At 47.8% G+C, this 24,409-nt stretch overlaps 7 protein-coding genes across 7 annotated transcripts; 3 read left to right on the forward strand and 4 right to left on the reverse strand.

The window, feature by feature from the left end:
- Positions 1 to 597: 597 nt before the first annotated feature.
- Positions 598 to 6,214, forward strand: I303_108042 (uncharacterized protein; the record flags this gene model as incomplete). Its single annotated transcript, XM_018411293.1, has 15 exons — positions 598 to 1,503; positions 1,598 to 2,027; positions 2,132 to 3,020; positions 3,080 to 3,176; positions 3,241 to 3,556; positions 3,624 to 3,759; positions 3,833 to 3,995; positions 4,062 to 4,197; positions 4,268 to 4,496; positions 4,559 to 4,706; positions 4,785 to 5,041; positions 5,139 to 5,412; positions 5,634 to 5,854; positions 5,956 to 6,073; positions 6,176 to 6,214. The coding sequence occupies 15 exons, from the start codon at positions 598 to 600 to the stop codon at positions 6,212 to 6,214; spliced, it is 4,359 nt and encodes a 1,452-aa protein (XP_018259961.1).
- Positions 6,215 to 6,663: 449 nt separating this feature from the next.
- Positions 6,664 to 7,372, reverse strand: I303_108043 (uncharacterized protein; the record flags this gene model as incomplete). Its single annotated transcript, XM_018411294.1, has 2 exons — positions 6,664 to 7,222; positions 7,338 to 7,372. The coding sequence occupies 2 exons, from the start codon at positions 7,370 to 7,372 to the stop codon at positions 6,664 to 6,666; spliced, it is 594 nt and encodes a 197-aa protein (XP_018259962.1).
- Positions 7,373 to 8,801: 1,429 nt separating this feature from the next.
- Positions 8,802 to 10,027, reverse strand: I303_108044 (uncharacterized protein; the record flags this gene model as incomplete). The annotated part of the gene is made up of 5 exons (XM_018411295.1): positions 8,802 to 8,906; positions 8,995 to 9,282; positions 9,348 to 9,449; positions 9,500 to 9,781; positions 9,866 to 10,027. 5 exons carry the CDS (start codon positions 10,025 to 10,027, stop codon positions 8,802 to 8,804), a joined length of 939 nt encoding a protein of 312 aa, XP_018259963.1.
- Positions 10,028 to 14,022: 3,995 nt separating this feature from the next.
- On the forward strand, positions 14,023 to 16,177 carry I303_108045 (uncharacterized protein; the record flags this gene model as incomplete). Its single annotated transcript, XM_018411296.1, has 5 exons — positions 14,023 to 14,115; positions 14,178 to 14,346; positions 14,436 to 15,304; positions 15,413 to 15,732; positions 15,841 to 16,177. The coding sequence occupies 5 exons, from the start codon at positions 14,023 to 14,025 to the stop codon at positions 16,175 to 16,177; spliced, it is 1,788 nt and encodes a 595-aa protein (XP_018259964.1).
- A 236-nt stretch (positions 16,178 to 16,413) lies between these two features.
- I303_108046 (uncharacterized protein) lies at positions 16,414 to 17,458 on the reverse strand (the record flags this gene model as incomplete). Its single annotated transcript, XM_065969746.1, has 6 exons — positions 16,414 to 16,510; positions 16,629 to 16,799; positions 16,922 to 17,053; positions 17,142 to 17,265; positions 17,327 to 17,361; positions 17,445 to 17,458. 6 exons carry the CDS (start codon positions 17,456 to 17,458, stop codon positions 16,414 to 16,416), a joined length of 573 nt encoding a protein of 190 aa, XP_065825818.1.
- Positions 17,459 to 19,050: 1,592 nt separating this feature from the next.
- Positions 19,051 to 21,679, forward strand: I303_108047 (uncharacterized protein; the record flags this gene model as incomplete). Its single annotated transcript, XM_018411298.1, has 11 exons — positions 19,051 to 19,329; positions 19,439 to 19,530; positions 19,639 to 19,752; positions 19,824 to 19,907; positions 20,011 to 20,117; positions 20,214 to 20,367; positions 20,467 to 20,563; positions 20,631 to 20,699; positions 20,808 to 21,031; positions 21,166 to 21,277; positions 21,398 to 21,679. The coding sequence occupies 11 exons, from the start codon at positions 19,051 to 19,053 to the stop codon at positions 21,677 to 21,679; spliced, it is 1,614 nt and encodes a 537-aa protein (XP_018259966.1).
- A 355-nt stretch (positions 21,680 to 22,034) lies between these two features.
- On the reverse strand, positions 22,035 to 23,942 carry I303_108048 (uncharacterized protein; the record flags this gene model as incomplete). Its single annotated transcript, XM_065969747.1, has 7 exons — positions 22,035 to 22,085; positions 22,160 to 22,417; positions 22,534 to 22,840; positions 22,907 to 22,973; positions 23,060 to 23,577; positions 23,662 to 23,780; positions 23,868 to 23,942. The coding sequence occupies 7 exons, from the start codon at positions 23,940 to 23,942 to the stop codon at positions 22,035 to 22,037; spliced, it is 1,395 nt and encodes a 464-aa protein (XP_065825819.1).
- Positions 23,943 to 24,409: the final 467 nt, after the last annotated feature.

Consider the following 24,409-nt stretch of genomic DNA (forward strand, 5'->3'; position numbering starts at 1 on the left):
ACCGTGCACAGAGCTGGGAAACGGGCATTTAGGCCGTCTACTCTGGGAACTAAAGAAAGATCTGACGCTTGGCATCGTCGCGGATCCGGCACAAACACATGCATACAAAAATATAGATATCTTATATTCAGACCACTTGATTGTGCTATCTCGTACACTTGTACAGCCTCAATCAACAAGACAAGCCGGAACGACGCGCGTACTGATCGTACCATTGGCATGCGCTTTCATCCATCAACATAACCTTCGGAGAAGATAGACTGGCAACTAGCGCGCATTCTGGTCGGAGCTGACGATAAGATTTACTTGGTCAAGCCGAAAGGGTGAGTAAGTGATCTGGATTTTAACCAATTCTTTCAAGGTAAAGCTAAAATGACGATAGGACGCTCAACTATCGTTCGATGATAGACTACTCATCTCTCCACACAGCATTCCACACCTAACGACTGCGACACATCCTACTGCATCAACCTATATTCAAAGACATATATTATCATCCGAACAGATCCCTATCCCTCCTTCACTCCACTCCCTATACGACACTGCATGCTCACTTCTCAAAAGCCGATCTCCATCATCACATACGCATAAAACACCATGTCAAATACACAAGCCCCCGCACTGGGGGATGTGATTGACTCCTCGCAGCCCGCTCGACCCGACAGTCCATCGAACCCGGCTCACCAATACACCGAGATGACTCACGCCGATACCGTCCGTCAAAGGGAGGCTCTAGCCGACAATGAGAAAGCTATTCTGGGTCAAGAAGCAACCACCCTCCCTGGAGGTCTGTTCATGCCATCTACAGCAGGAAACATCGCTGTTCCCCCGGTTGTACCTCTTTCGACCGAATCATCGGGATCACAAGCAGACACTCATGTACATGTCGGCGAGAACGAAAAGCCTTTGACCAAGAGACCTTCAAGCGCTTCGACTCCTAGTGATTCTACAAATAGCAACGACATCGACCATGACCATACCAATGAGAAGCCCACTTCGTCTTCCGTCGCAAAGAAGAAGAAGGGGTTCTCATTTGGGAAACACAAGAAAGATCTGGATGTGCAAGAGAAGAAGGATAAAGAGAAAGAAGAAGAAGCAGCCGTCTTACCCGCAGTAGGCTTTTTCAGATTATTCAGATTCTCAACACCCTTAGAAGTGGCTGGGATGTTACTTGGATTATTACTGGCCATAGCTGCTGGTGCGGCTCAACCATTGATGACTTTGATCTTTGGACGATTGACAACGAGTTTCACCAATTACGCTATCATCGCTCAAGCTATCGCTGGATCCTCGGGCAGTTTGACGCAAACTCAATTAGACCAACTTCAAGCTGCGAAAGATGATCTGAAAGTTCAGTCAGGACATAATGCCTTGTATCTTATGGCTCTGGGTATTGGGATTTTTCTGACTACCTGGATATACATGTTTATTTGGAATGTCACGGGTGAACTCAACTCTAAACGGATTAGAGAGAAATACCTTCGAGCGGTATTAAGGCAAGAGGTGAGTCCGAATATGCATAATTTCTGATTTTTCTCCGCGAGATTGGACAATCGAGATATCCGTGGGACTGATGTAAAGCTTTCATGGGTTATAGATCGCATACTTCGATGATCTCGGCGCAGGAGAGGTCGCCACTCGGATCCAGACAGATTGCCATCTCGTCCAAGAAGGAACTTCAGAGAAGATCGCATTGATCGCTCAATATATGGGATCCTTCGTCACTGGTTTCGCTCTCGCATTCGCCCGATCATGGCGACTGGCTCTAGCTTGTTCATCGATTTTCCCGGTGATCGTCCTCGCCGGAGGAATTATGATGACGGCGATGTCGAAATTCGGAACGGGCGCCTTGGAGCATGTAGCGAAAGCTGGATCCCTGGCTGAAGAGGTTATCGGAAGTATTCGAACGGTCCAAGCGTTTGGCAAGCAAAAAGTCTTAGGCCAGAAGTTCGATGATCATATTGAGCTTTCCAGAAAGGCAGGAAGGAGAGCGAGTCTGATTGAGGCTGGTGGATTGAGTGTAATGTGTGAGTGCTCAAGTATCGCCTTTGACCTCTCACTTCCAATTGAATTTGCGTCGCACTCACCACCGCCGTCGAAGATCTGAGCTGATGTCAACTTATGGGCCCAGTCTTCTCGATCTACTCCGCCTACGCTTTGGCGTTCTTCTACGGAGCCATTCTCGTCACTCAAGGTCGAGCAGATAGTGGTATAGTCATCAATGTATTCATGTCAGTACTCATCGGAGCTTTCTCAATGGCATTAGCCGCACCCGAATTGGCGGCAGTCGCAAAAGCCAGATCGGCCGCTGCCAAGCTGTTCGTCACCATCGATCGAATCCCTTCAATTGATTCAGCATCCATCGAAGGATCGAAACCTGAGAATGTCAGGGGAGAAATATCTTTCCAAAATGTCAAATTCCATTATCCGTCAAGACCCAATGTACCTATCTTGAAAGGTCTGACCACCACCTTCGAAGCCGGAAAGACGTTTGCTTTGGTCGGCGCCTCGGGAAGTGGGAAATCAACGGTTGTCAGTCTGGTGGAGCGATTCTATGATCCCGTTGACGGAACGATTTTGCTCGATGGAAAGGAGATCAAGGGTTTGAACCTGAAGTGGTTCAGACAACAAATCGGCCTTGTATCCCAAGAACCTACTTTGTTCGGCACAACTGTCCGTGGTAACGTTGAGCATGGTCTCATTGGCTCGAGATGGGAACACTCTACACATGAAGAGAAATTCGAACTGGTCAAGAAAGCTTGTGTCGATGCGAACGCCCACGATTTCATCACGAAGTTACCGAATGGATACGATACCATGGTGGGAGAACGTGGAATGTTACTTTCCGGCGGACAAAAACAACGAGTAGCCATCGCCAGAGCTATAGTGTCTGATCCTCGAATCCTCTTGTTGGATGAAGCTACTAGTGCACTTGATACTCAGAGCGAGGGAATCGTACAAGATGCTTTGGATAAAGCTGCTAAAGGGAGAACTACCATCACTATCGCGCATAGATTATCGTAAGTCTACATATCCTGAAATTTAGGTGAAATACTAACGATAATGAATAATCGGACAGGACCATTCGAGATGCCGATAGGATTCTGGTCATGGGTGGAGGAGAAATTCTCGAGCAGGGCACTCACAATGAGTTGCTCGCAAATGAAAATGGACCTGTGAGTGTCTCTGCTGCCTTACAAGCCATCAGCATGTGGCTCGACGCTCATGGAATCGGTATAGTATGCGCAATTGGTATTCAATCAAAGATTAGCTCAAGAAGCTGTAGACGAAAATCTCAAAGTCGAGCCTCCCGAGGATCAATTGTTGACCTCCCTCTCTGCTGTTTCCCGCCCGGCCGATTCACCTATCAAAGAGAAAGAATTCCCTGACCTGAAGCGAGCCATCACGGGCAGATCGTTGGCTAGTGCCGCTCTAGACGATGTTCGAGCTAGAAGAGAAGCGGAGGCTCTAGATGAGGATAAGATGCCTAGCGCATTGAAGATGTATATCAGGCTACTGAAGTTGAACGGAGCTCAGAAGAAGTTATACTTCTTCGGTAAGTCTGGCGGCTCTCCCATGCTGCGTTCCTGATCAATGCAAGGCTAAACTAAGTCATTGTTCAGCTTCTATCGGTGCTATTTGCTCTGGACTAGTTTATCCTTCTCTTGCTATCTTGTTCGGGTATGCTTTGGCAGATTTCCAGATTCAAGGTTTCCCAGGTTGGGAAAGCGCTATCAAGGCTGCACTCAACCGAAAAGCGTGAGTCGCTTTTTCCTATTCTTGATTACTTTAGAAGATTACGCACGCTAAAGATGGTTTGTTGTGTGAATAGGCTCTTCTACTTCGTCACTGCGATTTTGGCCTTCATAGCTACATACGTTCAGATTGTCGGCTTCTCTAGTACGGGTTGGGATTTGAATGCTAAATTGAGAAAGGAGAGTTTCAAAGCTGTTCTAAGACATGATATTGGCTGGTTCGACGAGGATTCCAATTCCGTGAGTACCAGGCATCTTGAAGATCCACTCAGCTGTGGGTAAGCTAATGGGGAGATTGGTCAAAAGACTGGAGCAGTCACCTCCAACCTCGCTGAGAACCCTCAAAAGGTGCAAGGCCTCTTTGGAGTAACCCTTGGCACCATTGTGCAATCGATCGCTACACTTATTGGAGGATGTATTATCGGTTTGGTGTACGGACCTCGTAAGTGACGCATGATTGTTTTTGGGCGACTTATCGATCGCTTAAGGAGGCTAATACCCGTTGTATCCAGTCCTCGCGCTCATTGGTATCGCGTGTATCCCACTACTCATCTCGGGAGGGTATATCCGACTCAAGGTTGTTGTCCTGAAAGATCAGAAGATGAAGAAACTGCATGCCTCCTCTGCTCATTTGGCCTCGGAAGCCGCTGGCGCCGTGCGAACGGTTGCTTCCTTGACTAGGGAAGATGATGTGGACAAAATCTATTCTGACGCGTTGAGAGAACCCATGAAAGTTAACTTGTGAGTCACACTTCTGCTTCTATCTCTCGACTCGCGAAGCTGATCAAGATGTTATGTGCTAGCCGAACTTCCATTCGATCTCAAGCTCTCTTCGCTGCGAGTCAAGGTATATCATTCTGCATCATCGCTCTGATCTTCTACATCGGGGCTTTATGGATCATAGATGGGAAATACACTACGAACAGCTTCTTCACTGTCCTCACTGCCGTCGTAAGTTTCGGACATCCTGGTCTCCCCTTGTCACGGCGAGATGATCTGGGCATTGGGCTGACTCCGTATACTTGATAGATTTTCGCTACTTTACAAGCAGGAAACGTGTTCACCTTCGTACCGGATGCCTCCAAAGCCAATTCTTCAGCAGCGTCCATCTTTAGATTGATGGATAACGAGCCTGAAGTTGATCCTGATTCGCCCGAAGGCAAAAAGCTGGATCATGATCACGTACAAGGTCATATCCGGATCGAGGATGTGCACTTTAGATACCCCACGAGACCTGGAGTGAGGGTATTGAGGGAGCTTAATATCGATGTACCTGCTGGAACTTAGTGAGTCCTGATGCTATTCGATCCATCGATAAAGTTGCCTCTGCTGGCCATGTGCATGGATCGAAGCTAATTAATTATGTTCCTACTTTGACTCTAGTGTCGCACTCGTCGGCCCTTCAGGATGCGGTAAATCCACCACGATCCAACTACTCGAACGATTCTACGACCCCTTGATCGGACGAATAACGTTAGATGGAGTAGATATCAAAGAGCTCAACGTGGCTAATTTCAGAGATCAAGTCGCGTTGGTATCTCAAGAACCCACTTTGTATGCTGGAACAGTCAAGTTTAACATTTTGCTGGGAGCGAATAAACCTATGGAGGAAGTTACGGATAAAGAGATTGAAAATGCTTGTCGAGATGCCAATATTGTGAGTTGTCGCTTATACCTCTATATTCCCCCTCGTTCCTCCCCTCTTCCCCTCTTCCCCTCTTCCCTCTTCCCTCTTCCCCTCTTCCCCTCTTCCCCTCTTCCCCTCCTCCCCTTCTACTCTTTCCTCCTTCTCCCCAGTACGCGACCCGAAGTATACAATTCCCTCAGTAATACATGTCAGTGAATTGAGCTGACTCACATGTTGTGTTTCGTCGGCAGTACGACTTCATCATGTCCCTTCCCGATGGCTTCGAGACTGAAGTCGGTGGAAAAGGCTCTCAATTATCGGGAGGTCAAAAACAACGTATAGCAATCGCCAGAGCCCTGATCCGAAATCCGAAAGTACTCTTACTTGACGAAGCTACCAGTGCTTTGGACAGTCAGAGTGAAAAGGTTGTGCAGGAGGCACTTGACAAGGCGTCACGAGGAAGGACCACCATGTGAGTGTTAGCTGTCACTTCATTACACGCATCTTGGTAGACATACATTAAATTGTGGAAGCATAAGGCGCTATACTGATCTCGTTTGGGTCCGGTAACAGCGCAATCGCACATAGACTATCGTCCATCCAACACTCCGATCAGATTTATTATTTCTCAGAAGGGAAAGTTGCGGAGCATGGGACGCATCAGGAATTATTATCTAAGAAAGGAGGATATGTGAGTGTTTTGGCCTCTCTCCTCTCATGCTCTTCTCTTCCTGTGTACACGATGTGTCGCCCCCTATGCCAAATGCTGACAAGACTCTTTCGGATACTTTAGTACGAATTGGTACAAATGCAAAACCTCAGTAGACAGTAGGGCTTCGCCACGATGATCACGATTTCCATAAAAGAATAGTTTATCGTGGTATTCATCCTCATTATACAGAACTCCGAATTCAAGTAATTCATCTGGTCTAGTGCGTTATGGTGTATGATATAGATATGCAGCTGTAAACAATCAATTTTGACATGTCGCGAATGTGTGTCGAAGCTCGAGGACACCAACGTCATAGTAGACATTGCTCCACTTAGCAACTATCTGCTGGCTGATCGAGAAAAGGTATATAACACACCTGTAGAGTCCGTCTGCTTCGCTTTCGTATCTGCAGAGATGGAGTATCATGTGTCAATTTCAGATCGACCTCTACCTTATATACATAGCGTCTACTTAACCCCCCTTGTGATTGTCACATTCTTCTTGGCCGCGATGCTCCCTTCGTTGGCTTGACTCCGTTAGCGTGAAGGGTGGGCGAATCTGGGCGAGCACTAATTCACCGCCATGCCGTAGGTGTTTGCTGCCCATTCCAGTGTGTTAGCATCCCTGGTAATCCAAAAATCCATCCATGCGTCTCCTGGCGTTACTGCCTGATACACGCGTTCTACAATGTCGCTCGACCAGTATCTATCCTCTGGAGCGGTTTGGGCCCAATGGTCGAGAACCTTCGTACAGTGTATGATCATGTCCAGGAGCTGCTCTGTAGCTTCAATAGGCGCAATCGTAGCAGTATCACTAAGCACACCTTCCCATCTGAACATGTAATATTGTAAATCCTCAATGAGTTTGTTCCTTCCTTCGATGGTAATTTCGGAAGCAGTCCCCGTGGAAGCTGACTGAGATTGCGATGTTAGGACTAACTCCTGTCTCATCTCTCGAATGGTCTTGGCTGCTGTGTTACCCGCATACCATTCGAGCAGGTCCGCCCATCCGCGCGGTCGAACTCGGCGGGACAGCCCTGTCACGCCATCGATCACCCGGGAGGGATCGTGACGCAAGCTGTAGATTACAGTGCCGATCCCCCGCAGAAAGGGATTATCTGTTGGCGGTCTGTGAATATGATTCAGCGTGATACGTTGGAACCTTCAGCGTACAGTACGGTGGCAAACGTCCGATTAGGTCCCCGCTGAACTGCCCAACCGCACAGTAACGCACAAATACTCACGAATTCCAGTATGTAAGAGAGAGACTGTCGGCCATGCTGTTTGTTGTGAGGTGTTTAGTTTGGAAATCGGCTTCTGTTTCTGTGTATGTCAAAGCGCTACCTTCTCGTCACAAAGACGAAAGTATTCGGTTCACAGTAGGTCGGGTGTCGCAATTGCGATGATACTGCAGGTCTTCGTGTTTACATATGAGCCATTGTGAGCGAAGATGCATATTGGTACGACTGCCTGCCATGCTCCATGATCCCACCCGTCCATTGACCTTGAAGAGTTCACAATGGATGTGCATGGTGGTGATGACGGTCCAGGCTACGCTCCGTTTTGCTTCTTGACTTGGCGAAGGCCTGCCTCGATGTAGTTAGACAGAGAGACAAAGGCTACTAGAGGCAAAGGATGCCAATAGCCAGAGTGTGCCAAAGCATCTTGAGAAGCGAAGCAGAATTTCCCCTCCATTACAGTACATATGTACATACAATGGAGCCTCGAGCTATAAGAGCTGCGTTCAAGCTACCAAGACACCCGACTAGTGACTTGCCCGTTGAGTTAAGCGTGCCGCACAAAAGCAGCGCGTTTGCGTAACGAGCGTTTTGTGCTTGCCAAGGGAACGACGGTCTTGCGAAAATATCCATATCTTATCTCCTCTATATCGTAACTATGACGTCCGGCAAATGATTATCTGTGCTCGAGTATCTGTATCCTACGAGTAGCGTATCCCGATGCATACCAAGCACCTTGCAAATCGGAACCTGAGCACAATAACGTCAAATAAGGGAAACTCAGCGCCACGGCACACGAAGAGTAGAATGAGGACTTGAGAACCTGAAGGTGAGGCCGTCTGGCGGTAAATCCTGAGAATACGTGAATCTTACGTTGACTCGCTAGAGGATGATGTTATTGGTTATTCACCTCTCGTACTTGTAACTTACAGCAGAGATTGGACCTGATCTCAGTTGATCTGACGCGATTTGAACATGACGACCGTGATTGAGTGAGTCTTACCATACTGTCCAGTGTAATGAGCAATGTGGGAGTAAGATTCAACGCAAGCAAGACAGGTCAGTCAAATGTCATAAAATGAGATACATTTTCGATGCAATGCATTTCTGTTCCAAGACCACGGCCACAACTCGATAAAAGAGCGAAAAGCGAAGAGACACTAACATGTATGGAAGGAAGCCGAGAGAGGAAAGACAGCCAGAAAAGAAAAAAGGAAAAGACTATGTTGATTAAAAGCCATGTACTGTATATCCGATCCAATCCGAAGAATCCGAGAGCGAGAGAAGAAAGAAGAAAACCATTATAAGACCATGTACAAAGATTTTCGTGAAGTCACTGATGGAGAAACGTAAACATATGGAGATATCGAATTGAAGATACGTGAATGAGCAATGAGGAAAGGGGAGAGATGCGTGCTTTTACTAAGGCGAACTGATCCAATTGTTCAGGCGGTATTATTCCACAGATCTCTAGTGTTCTTGTCTCCATGGTTCATTGACAGCATTAGACGAGTTGTTCTCGTGGAAGTTCACTGGTGGATAACCCATACCGCCGGCGAAGGGAGGGGGTCCAGACTGTAGCGTAGAACAGACAGATCAGTTTCTACAATTTTCAACTGGGATTATAGGCAACGCAGTGCGATTATTTGGAACTTCGACTCACCTCAGGGCCCCAAGGCATGTTCTCGCCTCCTTCTCCACCTCGACCGCCATATTGCATGCCTTCGACGTTGTACATCTGACTTCGAGGCAAGGCATGAGGTGGTGGAGCAGTAGGAGGATACATGTGGCCTTCGTATCGCACAGGATAATTAGATTCTATTTGCTGAGGTCTGTTGTTTGGTCCAGAGTTACTGTTATTTGACGAGTTGTTATTGTTGTTTGAGAGTGAATGAGCCCTTAGATCGGCTGGAAAGGAAGATGAAGACACGTAAGGCGAGGCGGTCGGAGCCTGGGTGGCGAATTCATTCATCAGTTCTGCAGGAAACCAAATCATCTCACGTGTGGTGTACCTACCGAGGAAGCCGAGAGAACTCTGCTTCTGTTCCCATTCCCACCTGAATTTCTGTACGGATCGTTGTTGTTTTGTTCAGATCCAGCATTAGTACCGGAAGGGTTCTATCTTCGTTCATTAGCTTGCCGTAACTCGCAGCACAAGCAGAACTTACGGTGTTAGACCGACCTTGTCCGCTGCCGTGTCTTGGCGGTGGGCTGGGCATTTGACCGCCGCCGGGATTCTCCTGACCATAAGTGACTCGCAGAGTGTACAATTGGCGTCTGAGATCCGAATTCTCATCTCGGAGATAACTGTTCTCATTCTGCAGTTGAGCGAATTCGGGAGAATGGGTACCAATGGGCATTCGAGATGGTCCGGGCGGATAAGGCAGTTGACCTAGTTGTCGTCGGGCATCTTCCAATTGCGCAGTCAAGACTTGGACAGATTCTTCGAGCTGTAAGCAGGACGCAAGTCAGTCAATGTGCATCCCCCCGGACCACTGTGCTTTGTGAGATTGCTAATCGTCATAGGTACTCACAGCTTTTACTCGAGCTTTTTGCTTTTCTCTGTGTCTCTTCTGCGCCTTAGCATTTCTGGTCCGTCCATCCATGTCGTCGCTCATGTTCATCAATGAGGTGGTAGAGTTTCCTTTGAAGCTGGATAAGAGGGATTTGGATGAAAGGGAGGAAGTAGGCGACATGATAGGGTTATGCGGAGGAGGCGGGTTGTTGTAATAGGAAGAAATCTTGAATAATTGACTAGCTGGGTTCTCTGTATATAGTGGTTTGTTGCGTTCAAGCGAATGTTTGCTTGATTGCACGATTTACTGATGGTTTCAGATGATAGCTGATTCCGGTTCTCCGGGCCTTGAGCGTTGAGATGTTTGACTCAGCGGGCGTTGATCTCGAAAAAGGAGCCGGTTACGGACACGACTGATATCGACGAATCAGGTGAGGCGGAGAATGCAGGTATGAAAATTGACACCTGAGCTTTTCCGGGATGAGTTTATCGAGCCTAGATAGGATGTCCGAAGTCTGGATCGTTAGGCCAAATTAGAATTTCTGGAACAAGCGATGAAGTCTGTAGAATGAATGTGTCAGCTATCACTCCTGAGTGCGGCGATTTCGTTGAAAAGATGGGCAGAAACGCGCAGCGATGAAAACTGTCGCCATTAAGATGGATTATAGACAGAGACAATTCACGCATCCGATGCGAAAATACGGATAGCGGTGATGACCAGTGACTAATTCTTGTGGTGTGTGGGAACAGCAGAAGTTGACTGGACTGGAAACCTTGTAAGGATGAATCTACGCTAAATTCGGAGGTGGAGGAAGAGACAGACTTTGATGGGACAATCGGAATCGGGAAGCATGTCAACTCACCTGTGAATAGCGACAGCAACAAGATTGTTGGTTTATGATTGTACTTTTGTGTCCTAGCGGAGTTGGTTTCAGATGTCTGTTGAACGATGATAGTACGAGAGTTTACAAAACGATTTAGATAATGTTTGGATGTATATATATATAGGGTAGTCTGAAAATATGGTTATGGGAATCCCCGATGCGAATGAGGGATATTGGTATTCCGTAAATCGATTACGCAGTTGCAAGAGATCGGTATCGTTTAAGCTGCTTGACGATGGGGATGAACGACGTCGAGGGGACGGCGACAGGAAAGATGAACGGAATCGAAATAGAGTGGAAGAGATGGAGGGAATGAAGGTATGATTTGAGACGACGAGAGGGGGGAGGGGGATGTGGTGAGAGTTGATATCTAAGATGGATATCTATATCTCGATGCCGACATGGAAATAGAATTATTTAGTAAGAAAAAGAGGTGGTGACTACTCTTTAAGTAAAGATGCAAATTCACTAGCTCGCTTTTTGGATGATTTGTATGATTAATCCCTGGCGACTTATATTACTCCCAATTTACCCTGATATCATACTTCATACTCCGTTGGCCGTCTGTCATGCATCCAGGACGGGTACAGACAGGTATTTCAGCTGCTTTGTCGGACCCTGATGTTTTCTCGTTTGTCTTACGTGGAAACCGATGTGGGGAATGAGGGGGGGAAGACGCTTCTCATCGTTTCATTTCAAGATCGGGTATCTTGCTGCGGCTTCTTGTTTCTCTGTTTCTGTCAAACATGCCGACTTCTGCACTCAACATGTATATTAGACATTAAATGAACGGCAATTGCTATTGAATTGGGTCTGTCGTCTTGGTTCCTACGAGACATTCCCGAACTCCCGACGATCGAGCTTGAGACCCCCTTAACCAAGTTTGATCTAGTCCTCTCCAACAATCCGCGCGAGGTGGGCATTCTCAGAGGAAAAGGAAAAAAATCGACACAACCGCGTCCGGTGACCTGACCTGACCTGTCTCGTCTTGTCCTGTCTTGGTGACTACCCTAATAGCCCTTGGGTTTAGACCCTTTTCACACCTCATGAGATGAGATGAAATTTTCTCTTGTGTTGCTTATCAGAACCGAGGTATGTCTCATGGGTTGAGCCAGGGACGGAGGGTGCGATGTAATCTTTACTAAATGGATCATAAGACATGTCCTCTCCCTCATGCCAAAGCAGATACATGTGATATTCGTATGAGGCGGTCTTCCCGATTGCTTGTCGCTGTTTTCCCACCGTCTTGTCTCGGCATGGAAGAATCTCCAATCTTGCCGTGTCGCGTCTCGCATTTTGCTCTCGCATCAACCTTCACCACATCCATGCAGACGCCTCAGTGAGTGACCCATGCGATACATCTCAGACCTGATCTTGGACACCTCGGCGCATCACGCCCCCATCGTCGGGGGATTTCTGCCTCTGGACACTGCTCGGTCCTTCATCCCATCTAGCGACCTACCTTTCATTAAGCAAAGTATAGCGCGTCTTCCTTTCTCTCCCTCCCTCTTGAAACAATCATCTTGTTCTGACAGCCTATGGCCAATTCGCAGATTTAGCTTTGTGGGGTTATAGATATTTCGATCAATTTTCAAATGCCGGTAAATGAAATATCTGAACCCTTAACTTTTGGAATTAAAACCTCCGAGGCGTTGTTGACCAGGTCCCACGACCAGTCAGAGCAGGAATCCCCCGGGGCGGCTGCTACAGCTGCCCTACCTTACTCCTTCGCTTCAGGTCGACCTCTTAAGAGGCGTTTTCGTCTGTCCTGTCTTTCGCAGTATGTCGATCAGTCACACGCAGTGGGCCCAGGTATTTCGTCCTTTTCTGGGAGCATCTACGCACACTTCTTCCCATGCCACCAAGAACAGAATCAAATCCGATGGAAAGGTAAAGGTAAACCTCCACTTTTCAGTAAAGATAGCCCTGAGATGACATATGATAAGACGGCTCTCGATCGTGGGATGCTGGCATGACGATCGAGAAAATACGGCATCAATCCGTAAACGAATCCAGATACCAGAGCACACAAAATACCAAGATCTGTTAATAACAATTCTCTTAGCGGACAGTTCTACAGATGTATTGCAAATTTAACGTACTGGGTATCAAGTTACCACGTGTTGATAGATATATGTGTCAGTTGCAAAAAGAGCTCTTCGGTTTCATCTCGTTTCGGCTCGGTCATTGTGCGGTTTCGGCTTGAAACGTTCTTCTGTTCGTTCCTTCATGTATCTTTAATCAAGCTGCACGACTGGTCCAGTCACCGTGAAGGTATTTCATTCAAGACTTCGGCGACCTGCATCAAGATGAATTTTGATACCGACAACGCTTTGAGACCTTTTTGGTCGAGTTCGGCGGCAAGTCATGGTTTTTCGCGAGCCGCGGATCCGTGGAAGAGGATGTGATATGATCACCTGACCAAGTAATACCGAACGGAGATGAACGTACTCCAGTAGTAATTGCAATATGAGATCAAATAGATGATTCGACTAGATTAGCGCTGAAGTGTAAAATGGTAGATGAACCGCTAGCCTATAATTCTCCTTTTGGCCGCAATTACGCTTCACTCTCTCAATTGAGAACCGCATTTTTGCCACGAAATATTTCGGACATATAGTCCAGTGCCACAGGTAGATGGTAGATGGTATTTGCTGGTTCCTGCAGACCGACGTCTCGGAGGCAATTCACAGCTATTGAGATTCGATGAAGCCCCATGAGTTTCTGCGACAAAAGATACTGCATTACCAGTACGAGCATCCAAAACGCGTGGCCTGATACCTGGACAAGCGGTGACGGATGGCCTTTGTTCATGACTCGTTTGTGTGGTGCCAAGAAGTGGTTCCGGGGTGTATGCTGATGTCCGAGCAATGCGGAGTACGGCAAGGGGTCAGTCACATTCATCCCCGTCCCTCTGTTATCGGACGATGAAACCCAGTCCTCGAGTGCCTCGCGTCAATACGAGATTTTGTTCCTTGACTACTTCGTACTTACTCGTCATCAGCGAATATACATGCTGCAACCTATTACTCAATTATACGATAACTTCCTACCGACAGATATCTACCTTTTATCCGAGTTCTGCAACGGTCTCGGGTTTCTTGATAGGACGATAGGTCAGAATATTCTCTGTCCACAATTGTGGAGATTCCACTTTTTTTACGTCACGCGATAAACTCCACATTCGTCCTTTGAACCGATAAAAACCCAATCCTGTCAATCAAGCCAAACATACCCACAAGCTCAGTAGGCCTCGACTCTGATGCGATAAGATAAAGGGCAGTCGGTGACGATGAGAGTAGCTGTGATTGGATCTGGCCTGGCCGGTCTTACTACTGCTTACTTGTTACGTGAGGAAGGTGTAGAAGTCTTTTTAATAGAGAAAGTGAGTGTTCGCCGTGGGTTCCTTTCAATCATTAATTGACCAGTATATGGGACATCACATAGTCGGACAAAGTCGGCTTCCACTCTCAGTCTGTCACGGTCCCTTTGGATCGTCCTCCAAGTCAACATGAGAAATCAGCGCGTCAAAGGAGTAGAAGCAGGAGTAATAAGGAGGAGAAGCGTCCGGATGAGCAGTGGGTTGTGGATGTACCCATGAGAGGGTTTCAAGGAGGTATGTTTCTCATCACAGCTCCAACTGCTTGTGAACTCCCCGAAGGTCATCTTTCGACTTGCGCTCAACCATCTACTTCTGTTCTGTAGGCTACTATCCATTGCTTCTTGCTCTGTACAGACATTTGGGGATCCCGTTGAAAACAGCCAACTACAAATTCTCCTTCTCTTCCCCCTCCTCGACGTATTTCATACATTCTGGTTCTTCAGGCTACTCGACACCGTCTTTACCCTCACGAGCATGGTCGACATTCTTTACACTCGTGGGAGCTCTCGCAACCTTTATCGGCGTCGCAATATGCTATTCGATGATGGTGCTTCTCAGCTTGGTCGCATGGCATGACCTCTTACCTCGATGCATCTCCCGGCCATCGGACCTGACTTTACGCGAATTTACCTCGACAATCTCCTCGTTCTTATCTTATCCACTTACAATACCAATCCCATTCAGACCTTATCCCGTATGGACGCCTTTAGGGGACATGTTCGACTTCTTCATCGCGCAGATCGTTTTACCCCTCTTTTCGGCAGTCGGAACAATGACAGATGCAGATGTCTGGTCGTTGCCCGTCAGAATCGTCTTGGAATATATACACCTGACACTGGGAACGGACCATTATCATCCTGCAGAAGGGTATTCTGCCGCGGACATAGCGAAGAAACTGGTCAGACCTGTACTTGCGCAAAGCGAGGACCATCTAAAATTGTCAACGGAGATCATAGGGTTGGAATACATCTCTGCTGAAGAAGGGATACGGCTGAGTATGAAGACTTCAAGTGCAGATGCAGGGGGAAGAAACGAGGAGATCATGGTGGACAGAGTGATCTTGGCGACGCAAGCTAGCGTTGCGAAGCGTTTACTGGAGGGATTGGAGGATAGTCTAAGGGGTGTAGGACGGGATAAGGAGAAAAGGAAGATTTCGGAGATGAGAGCTGCCTTGGGTAAAGTCCGCTATCGGGTGAGTTCATCTACGAAGTCCTTCCTTCAATCATAGAAAGTTCAGGTGGTAGGGTGCATGACGAAAGACATAGACTGATAGGAATACTGACCGGTCTTTTGTACGCAGGAAACGATAGTCGTCACGCACCGAGATACCTCCATCTTACCTTCACACAAAGACAGGCGAGATTTGAATTTCTTGCTTCCTGATGATCAGATGGTTCTCCCTGCCTCGCAAGCGAGTTCTGCAACCCATCGATCACCTGAATATCCGGTACCTTACTTCATGCCTGTCAAGGACAAGGCATACACTCAGGCAACACAGATTATATATCCTCCTTCTCGCCTGAAACGGAAGTACGGCGATGAATTACCAGTATTACAAACGACGAATCCTTGCGTACCGATAGACCCGACAAAGGTACTGAGCATATCTAGATTAGAGCGGTATGTTTCTCTTTCCATGCCACCATCCAATAGGTCTTACTTAGCTTGGGAAACTTCATGCTTCGAGGGGTTGTCTGTTTAACACGACTGACGAGATCTTTGCTATAGTGCACTTCCTCTGAAAGAACCATGCAAGATCCTACCGTTCCTACGCAATACCTCGAAATCATATTCGCCCCCTTCAACTATCGTGCATATCGTAGGATCATACGCTTACCCGGGTATACCTCTGCTGGAAGGATGCGTGGGCAGCGCGAAGATGGCTGCGGAGATCTTACTTGCTGAACTGCGACCTGAACGGAGTCATCCCGATGGAAAACCCATGGACATCTCGGAGATGCGGAGAGTCGTTGGAGGCGTAGACTGGACAACGGGAAAAGGAGGGATATGGGGTAGGATATGGAGATGGAGGTTGATAGATACTCCATGGGGTCAATTCTGCTAGAACACATACAGTCCCAATCACGGGTAAACAGGTACCCACTGCAGGGTAGGCAAGGTTGTTGTAACATTATGATTGACATGCATTTTGCAGATCAACCCTACATGTCGCTTCGTTGTCACCTGCGGTTTCTCCTTCCAGACTGACTGCTGAGAACAAGACGATACGGACGACTGGAGGGTGATGACATGAGATCGACAACCTGAGGCGGACCCCAAGTCTTCTACCTATGTGTTGCGCTAGGCAGTTCTTCCAGTGCTAGACAACAACTTGCCGGTGATCATCTTGTGTCTGGCCTGAGCGTCTTGTGATCCATCTAGCTCATCGAACACATCCCTGAAACGGTGGTATCAGCTCACCTGGATGCCATTTGCTCTTGAGGCTCGTACACGACACTGCGCTGTCCACGCAAATTGTGGAAGACAGGGGTAAAAAGCCATGATGATTCACTCACTGCTCTAGGAAATATGCTGTTCCCTCCGAGTCCATCATCCTCTTGATAATCGTCATTCTCGATAGTCCCTCAACATCCTCTGTGTTTCGAGAACCGAAGACATGAGCAAGGGCCGTCGGGTCCCAACCCTTGTCTAGTAAATCGGGATGAGCAAAAGCCCGGTTCAGATGCCTGTAAAGTGCAGTCTACCGCTTAGCATCATACAGTAGTTACAATCATATAGGGCTTGTACAGCAATCACGAGTGTATGCTGCTGTACGATCGCGGTATGGTGATGTGTGATAGTGGCTCACCATTGGCAGTCCTCCTGAGAGACTCCCGCTTGCTCATACTTCCTCGAGATATCGAAGTTGTATTTAGCGAGTTCCCAATGGCGATACTGGGTAAAGAACCGCGCCTGCTCTGCGGACATTTTCGCAAGATCACTAACCATAGCGTGTGGACGGTCAGCTTGATCTCGAGATGTCTTCACAATGTAATCACGGTCCATTCCATACCATAATGGCCACTCACTCAGGCAATTCAGAGGGATCGAAACGAGATTTGATCTCGTCGAACTCCCTTTCTATCGTTGCTAATTGGGTCTGCCAATCCTCTTCGGATTTCCAAGGGGTGAAAGAAGCTGCGTCAGATGCCACTGAGCGAATACGAGAGATGTCAGCTTTGGAATAATGGGAAGCGGCATGAAGAACTCCTACTTGTTCTTGTACTCGTATCACTAGAATAAGCTGCTCTGAGTGGTACGACTCGGCGAATAAGGTTAGGAGATTGAAAAGGTCATGGCGTAGGTGTGTATATATATATATACATACTTACGGATGTGGCCTCATGCTGCTTCGGCTTGCTGTCGACAGATCCATTGTGCTCAAGAAGACGACCTGTATTACGACACGACCTCGCGAGTCGACCGACGTCAAGAATCACACGCCTTTCACTGGCAGCTCCACATGTCGCATCGCAAAGAGGAACGAAGAGTCCCGACCGAAGTTGTCACGGTATGACAGGGAATTGTGACGACATGAGCGAAGTGAAGAAGATATTCTGTACATGTCAAACGGCGCCTGGGTGACAGCACTCGGAGGACGACCTCTATCACCTTCCTTTGACCTGCGAAGGAGACGAAGAAGCACCGCTACGACTAATATCGTACGAGCAGTATCTCCATGCAACACAGGCAATCCGTACCGCACAGAAGAGCTCCGAATTTGCCGATGGCGTGATACTTGTAGAGCAAGACCACACAGCTTTTGATCGGATGGACCGCTCCTGCAATGACCTCAGGATGGATAATCAAGTAGCGAAGTCAGTATACCAGCACAGCGGCACACACTTCATGAATGAGGGCAGATTAGCACTATTTCGAGAGTCTTTACTCTGTACTCGAGTGTCGGCTGTGCGAACAGAGTCATCCGTGGCATCTCGCTATTAAGCTTTCCCAGTATCGCTGAATCTCTAGGACGTGATAACCTCTCTGAACCGCCAAATACCGTTATTTCATTTGAAAGACCTCGCCCGCATGCCTTCCGGCACGTCGTTCAATCTGCATGAGAAGATGAGAAGAAGAAAGATAGTCAGACTATCCCTGCGTGCACCCCATTGGCGCAGCCGCTTCACTGCACACAGTCTCATTGCCCTTCGGGCATATCCGAGCAGATCGAAAGGCTACCAACGGCTTCTGAATATGAACCGAACAAGCAGTGGGGCATGAGTGATTATCTCTTCGAATGGATACCAGAGCAATATGTAGTCGACAGGTTCATCGTACCTCCGAGCGGACCTTCCGGGCCGAACGTCGGTGTGATCTCCGTCCCTTGCCCACCCTGGCCGGAACGAGATCCAATCAAATACGCTCGAGGAAGATACCGACCCAAACGGCGATTACTGATTTTACGTTTGCCCATCTTTCACTAGTGCTATTTTCGTACCTTTGAAACGTTGAACAGTCTTGGCTTGTTCCCCATGGAGCACCTTTCCTCCCATCTTCCATGCCATAAGCTTGGATCATTGTGATCAATCTTCACATGATCTTGCGCCTGCCTGCACAACGCCGGACAATTTTCACTCGTATGCTGACTTTGCGCTCAGGTGGACTTGCTTTGTGTTTGATAGATCAGCTTTAACGCCATCGAAGATTTCGGATCGGTTCTCGGTGCGAAACGGCGCCGAAATGATGGGAAGTGTATCGTGATCATCTGATCACCTAAGTTGTACTACCAGTACTGTCCATTTATCGGATGGATGTAAATCAGGATGGGCTGTTTACAAGTGAGACTTGGGACAGCTAGATGCGAATGCAACTTGTCCCCTGCAAGAATTGATTCGTCCCTCATCATTTTCAATTACGAGTCGATTCCAGCTTAAATCGTGATTGTACTGGACTGGTTTAGACTGAGGCAATACATAGTAAAACCTTCTGATCAAAATGTCGAGCATACCTATGCAGATGCAAGAGAAGAAAGAGGATGTCGTCCAAGTGGAGAACACGGACCAAGCTGCCCTGGAAAGAGGACATGAAGATGAAGTAGCAGCTACGAAGGCTCAGATGTCTATCAAGCTCGATCAAGGCCATTCAGATATATACTATGAGGCGTTGGAGAGATACCCGAATGATTCGATGATCAATCCCGATGATGAGAAACGATTGAAGAGGAAATTGGACAGGAGGATCTTACCTCTCTTAGGCGTTTGTTACTTTTTCTACGTAAGTGGGACTGACTTTCGCATTCGCCCAGATCCCACATGCCCTTTCCCTCTCAAAGGAGATTGTATGATAGCTGAATCTAGGCTTACACGATTGCATTATCATTCAGTACGTCGATAAGACCACACTGTCGTACGCTGCGATCTTCGGTATCAAGACGGATCTCAAGCTTCATGGAGCGCAATACTCTTGGCTTTCCAGGTGAGTCCGACTGCAAGCTACTCATGTCTCAAAACTTGGTATCCATCCTTCATTCTGTGGCTTCGAACGTCGCTGACATAGAAATATCTGGAATCATCGTGTGGACAGTATCTTCTACTTTGGTTGGCTAGCATGGGCAATCCCCTCCAACTTGTTAATGCAACGATCGCCTCCCGCCTACTATTTGGCAGGCAATATCTTCATGTGGGGTGCTTTGTTGATGTATGTCACTCACTCCTTACATTCTGTGCCTTCGCTCCACTTGAGAAGAGGCTGATCGAAGTGTGATGTAGGCTCCAAGCAGTCTCCAAGAACTTCGCTACCATCGCGGTATTGCGTATCTTATCGGGAGCAGCAGAAGCCATTGCTGATCCAGCGTGAGTCGGACTCCTCAACCCTTCTGAGGTACTATCGAAATGTCTCTCGAGTAGACCACGATAACTCAAACGACTTATGTGCTGATATCGATACCGCATGTAGATTCATGTTGGTAACTTCGATGTACTATACTCGAGCCGAACAACCATCGAGGATCTCGTTCTGGTACGCTTTCAACGGTGTGGGCGTTGCTGGAGGTGGTCTGATCGGTGAGTCCGAGTCCATTTACAGCCTTCCAAGTCTCAGCGTCAACAGGAATTGCTGTCGACCTTCTGACTGATGCTGCGTTTTGTATGGCGCTGTAGGGTACGGTATCGGTCAGATCAACGGAGCGTTAGCGTCGTGGAGATACGAATTCATCATTGTCGGTGCTTTCTGTGCCACCTGGGCTATCGCGCTTGGCCTGTATCTCCCTAATTCGCCAGCTACGTTCAGAGGGTTCACCCATGAAGAGAAGTTGTGCGTGTCCTAATATGCCATACCTGCCACCATCGATCACAGTTTCGCATGATTCAGAAAGAAAACGTGGGGCTGACGCAATCGACTCGTTTTGATCAGACTCATGATCGCTCGGATGAGGCGAAACCAAACTGGAGTAGAGAACAGACGAATCAAGTGGCATCAAATCAGAGAAGCTGCTTTGGACTACAAGACTGTGCGTTTCCCCCATCTCATCACCTACAGCGCGTAGGATTGGACCGATGCTGATATCTTTGAAGTAGTATATGTACTTGTTCTTGGGTATGATCTGTAATATCCCCAATGGGGGAATCAGTAATTTCTCAACTTTGGTAAGCGCTTTTCCTCCCTTGCTTCTCCCTCTCCCTCTGCCCCGCTTCTCGGTTTACTTTGTACCAACCTCAGTCTGAAGAGCGACTGACGACACCCTTGCATCACAGGTAATCGCTGGACTGGGCTTCGACAAGCTCCATACAGCCTTACTGGGTATCCCGCAGGGTGTCTTAGTGGTCATCTGGATCGCGTCCGGAGCATTCCTCAACGAGAGATTACCGAAAAACAGCCGAACTTTGGTATCTGCCATCTTCATGATCCCCACTATTGCAGGTGGTTTAGGGTTCTTACTTGCTCCTACGGACGCATATGTCGGTCGACTTATCTGCTTGTAAGTCGGCTGATCCCTTCCTCCTACTTGATTCTCGTCCTATCAAGCACATCGTCTTGTCTGTCAAGCAAGCGACGATGTACACGTATCAAGTGACTGATAGCTGATTGTGGTCGGTCTGGGTTATGCTCTAGCTACTTGACCGGATCATACCAAGCATCATTCGTCATCTTCTTATCGATCCTGACGTCTAATACTGCCGGCCAATCGAAGAAGATGATCGTATCAGGTGTCATCTGGTTCGGGGTGAGTTGGGTCCACTACCGAGGACTGAGAATCGCTTAGCTCGCGAGAAAATACAACTACAATACAATGCGAGTTCAAGGTGGCAGGATGCAGAAGCTGATGAACCGTTATCCATTCTAGGCCTGTATCGGTAATATCATCTCACCATTCTTCTACCTGACAAGCCAAGCACCGAAATACCAACTGGGGATCGGTTCGCTCCTTGCGGCAAATATCATCGAGCTGTGCATGTTCTTCATCTTCCGATTCGTGTTTATCTGGGAGAACAAGAAGAAGAAGAAACACCTCGAAGCGATGGCGAGGAACGGCCAGACCCTCAATCAAGAGGAACATGATCCGAACACAACTGCTTTCGCGGATATGACGGATAAGGAGAATCCGTACTTCGAGTATGTCTATTAGTATCGGTCATCATCTCGTCCATGAGCCGGTATCGCAGTGTACGGCACGAGCAGTGGAGAGGAAAGTTTTGGGCAGTTGTAAGAAATCTGCCACTGGAGTGACTGTATGGGATGTCGCTCAGCTCTTGAGGGTTTAGTCGCGTATGTGTATGGCAGCAGAAAAGTATCAGTAGTAACAAGGTCGGATTGGAAAGCTTTGGAATGATTTTTACCCCAAAAACGAAGATTCGTCGCGAATATATTTAGGCTTCTATACTTCTCAATCCGTCATGTATCAGTTGTCCAGGTCACTTTTTACTCCAGGGCATCTGCGATATTGGCCGCTCAGACGGAGAGCGGTTCTTGTTTTCATTGTCTTATTGTGTCAAGGGTTCCGTTTTGCGCTTGGTGGCCACCCAGAATGCGGCCTGGATCAATCTAGTCGCATCAGCATGATCCGTTCTGACAAAGGGCAACGACCAGGCCTTTGGGGAAAACTCACGTTGTACTCATGTTTGAGCATCCCATCAGGTATTCCAGTATACGTACTTCTCACCATCTTTTCCTCTTTGATATCGAATCCCACAAGCCTAGCGAGGTCTTTGACTTCGTCCAGACTCAACTCAATACTACCTTCTCCGGTCGGCGACTTCTTAGGCGAATTTTCGAAGTGCCACAAGAGGGGACCGACGTTGATCCATACTCCATCATCAGCTAGGATGGTATGTATGATTCGGAGGTAGTTGAGAACGTTCCTTGCCTGATCAACGTTAGATATATCAGCCTTGACCTTCAATTAATCTACAGTTGCTGAGAAAAGCGGAAATTCGAGTCTGTTGATTGGGATGAAGTGAATTGTATTTATTGTAAACTCACACAATCGATGAAGAAGCACGTCACGACAGCTCCCCATCTACCCTTCTGACAAATCTGATCGTCCCCTTCATCCTCTTCACGCCCTTTATCCGTAGTTGAGGAGGGTACTTTCCAGGAGGCGGGGCCGTAGATCTCCTCGAAGTCTCCAGCAACCAGAGAAAAATCGCCTCCTTGTCCATTACCTAGAACATCCGCAGGACATATGTCCGGAATTTGCACGCTGCGAAGCAGGTTGTGCATCGTCGAAAGATGATTGGAGAAGGAATGGAGGTATGGATATATCGTATGAGAATCTCGTTTAGTCGTACTGCGTATATGCAATCGCCCGTCAGCTTAAAAACGAAGAGCAGTGTATAGGTGTGATCTGACTTACTGGTTCAACACCCAATCTGAGGCAATCAACATATACGAGCTGAACTCGTTGCCCTGCGAAGCGAAACCTGTTCCAAATTCCGTTAGACTGCATTCCCATCCCCCTTCGCAAGTCACCACGCTTCTGTTTTTGTGGAGCAAAGTATCGACTAACCTCTAGCAGCGATCTTCATGGCCAGCCTTCCGAGGCCACAGCCGGGTACAAGCACCCTCACACTTCCCCTCTCGCGCTTTGCCCGAGTACTGCTTGCGTCCAGCACTTGCCCTCCATCGTCTGAATGATTCGAAAGGGACGAAGGATAATATCTTTCCAGAGCTTCGAGACACGGATCATAGCATGCCTCCCTCTCTTTGCGACCTTCGACTGACCAGTCTCTCACGAATGACCGTAGTGTACTGCGGATCTTGTCTTGGGCGGAATCGGACTCGTGTTGTTTCTTCTGACTTGACGAAGGCGATGGCGATGATCTTGGACGTTCATCGGCACCATCGTTGCTGCCGTCGTTTAGCGGCTGCTCAGCGTCGTGGGTATGAGAGTGGTGATCCGAGTGATCATGACTATGATCATGTGTATTCGAGGGGGAATGCGAATGGGCATGGGGTATATTGTCCGGCTGCAACATGTCTGCGAAGACCGGCGAACCTATCATCTCATCTATGAATTCGGCATTCCTAAGTAATCGCAAATAATTCAGCTTGGAATAACAAAAACGAAGAGAGTGAAAGATTTGGAGATCGTGGAAGGTGTAGGCTCACCTCCTGATTCCCTCGTCAACGGCGTCGAGCTTCTCACGATATCCAATAGCACCGTACAGCTCTTTCGAGTCTTTGGGCAACGAAAGAAAACTCATGCGTCTAGCATGATTCGCCGACAGCTGGGCACCAGCACAACGATCAGCCAGATCCTTTATTGATAGCAGACAGAAGTCTCACGTCCCGATCAAGAGAAGACACGGACATACATGATACCTCATATATCCATCAAAGGCTCTGATGACAGATCGCCAGTGTTCTCGTTCCTCAGGTGAATCGCTCATTCTGGAAGGTCGAACACAAGGCTGCCGCAATGTCGCCCGAGAGCAGGGGATCTGTAGCTCGATTGACTCGGGGAGTCTGACCTTGTCAAGCTTCGTCAGACAGTAACAACCTGCGTCTATGGCTTGTTAAACTGTCTCTGTATAGCTCATACAGAAAATCAGCGTGTCTGCACACTTGAATAACCTCGAGGAGAGGAGATGTGGAGGCCCACTTGACCGTTGGCCGAAGAGGGAATGGCAATTAGGATATAATTCCTAATCGAGTCTTCAGTCACACTTTAAGCAATTGAGCTCATTTCCTAATGGCGATAAAGGCATAAATACAAACCAAACAAACCCCCATCCATAGCTTCTACGCGCATTGACCGCGTCGTCAATGAAATGACTTTGATCACTAATCTTTGTTTTCAATAATTATCCTCATCATCATCGTCAACAACCATCTCCAGATTCCCCTCGTGACTGTC

The sequence above is a fragment of the Kwoniella dejecticola genome, chromosome 10 (genome assembly GCF_000512565.2).
Source record: "Kwoniella dejecticola CBS 10117 chromosome 10, complete sequence".
NCBI classification, from domain to species: Eukaryota; Fungi; Basidiomycota; class Tremellomycetes; order Tremellales; family Cryptococcaceae; genus Kwoniella; species Kwoniella dejecticola.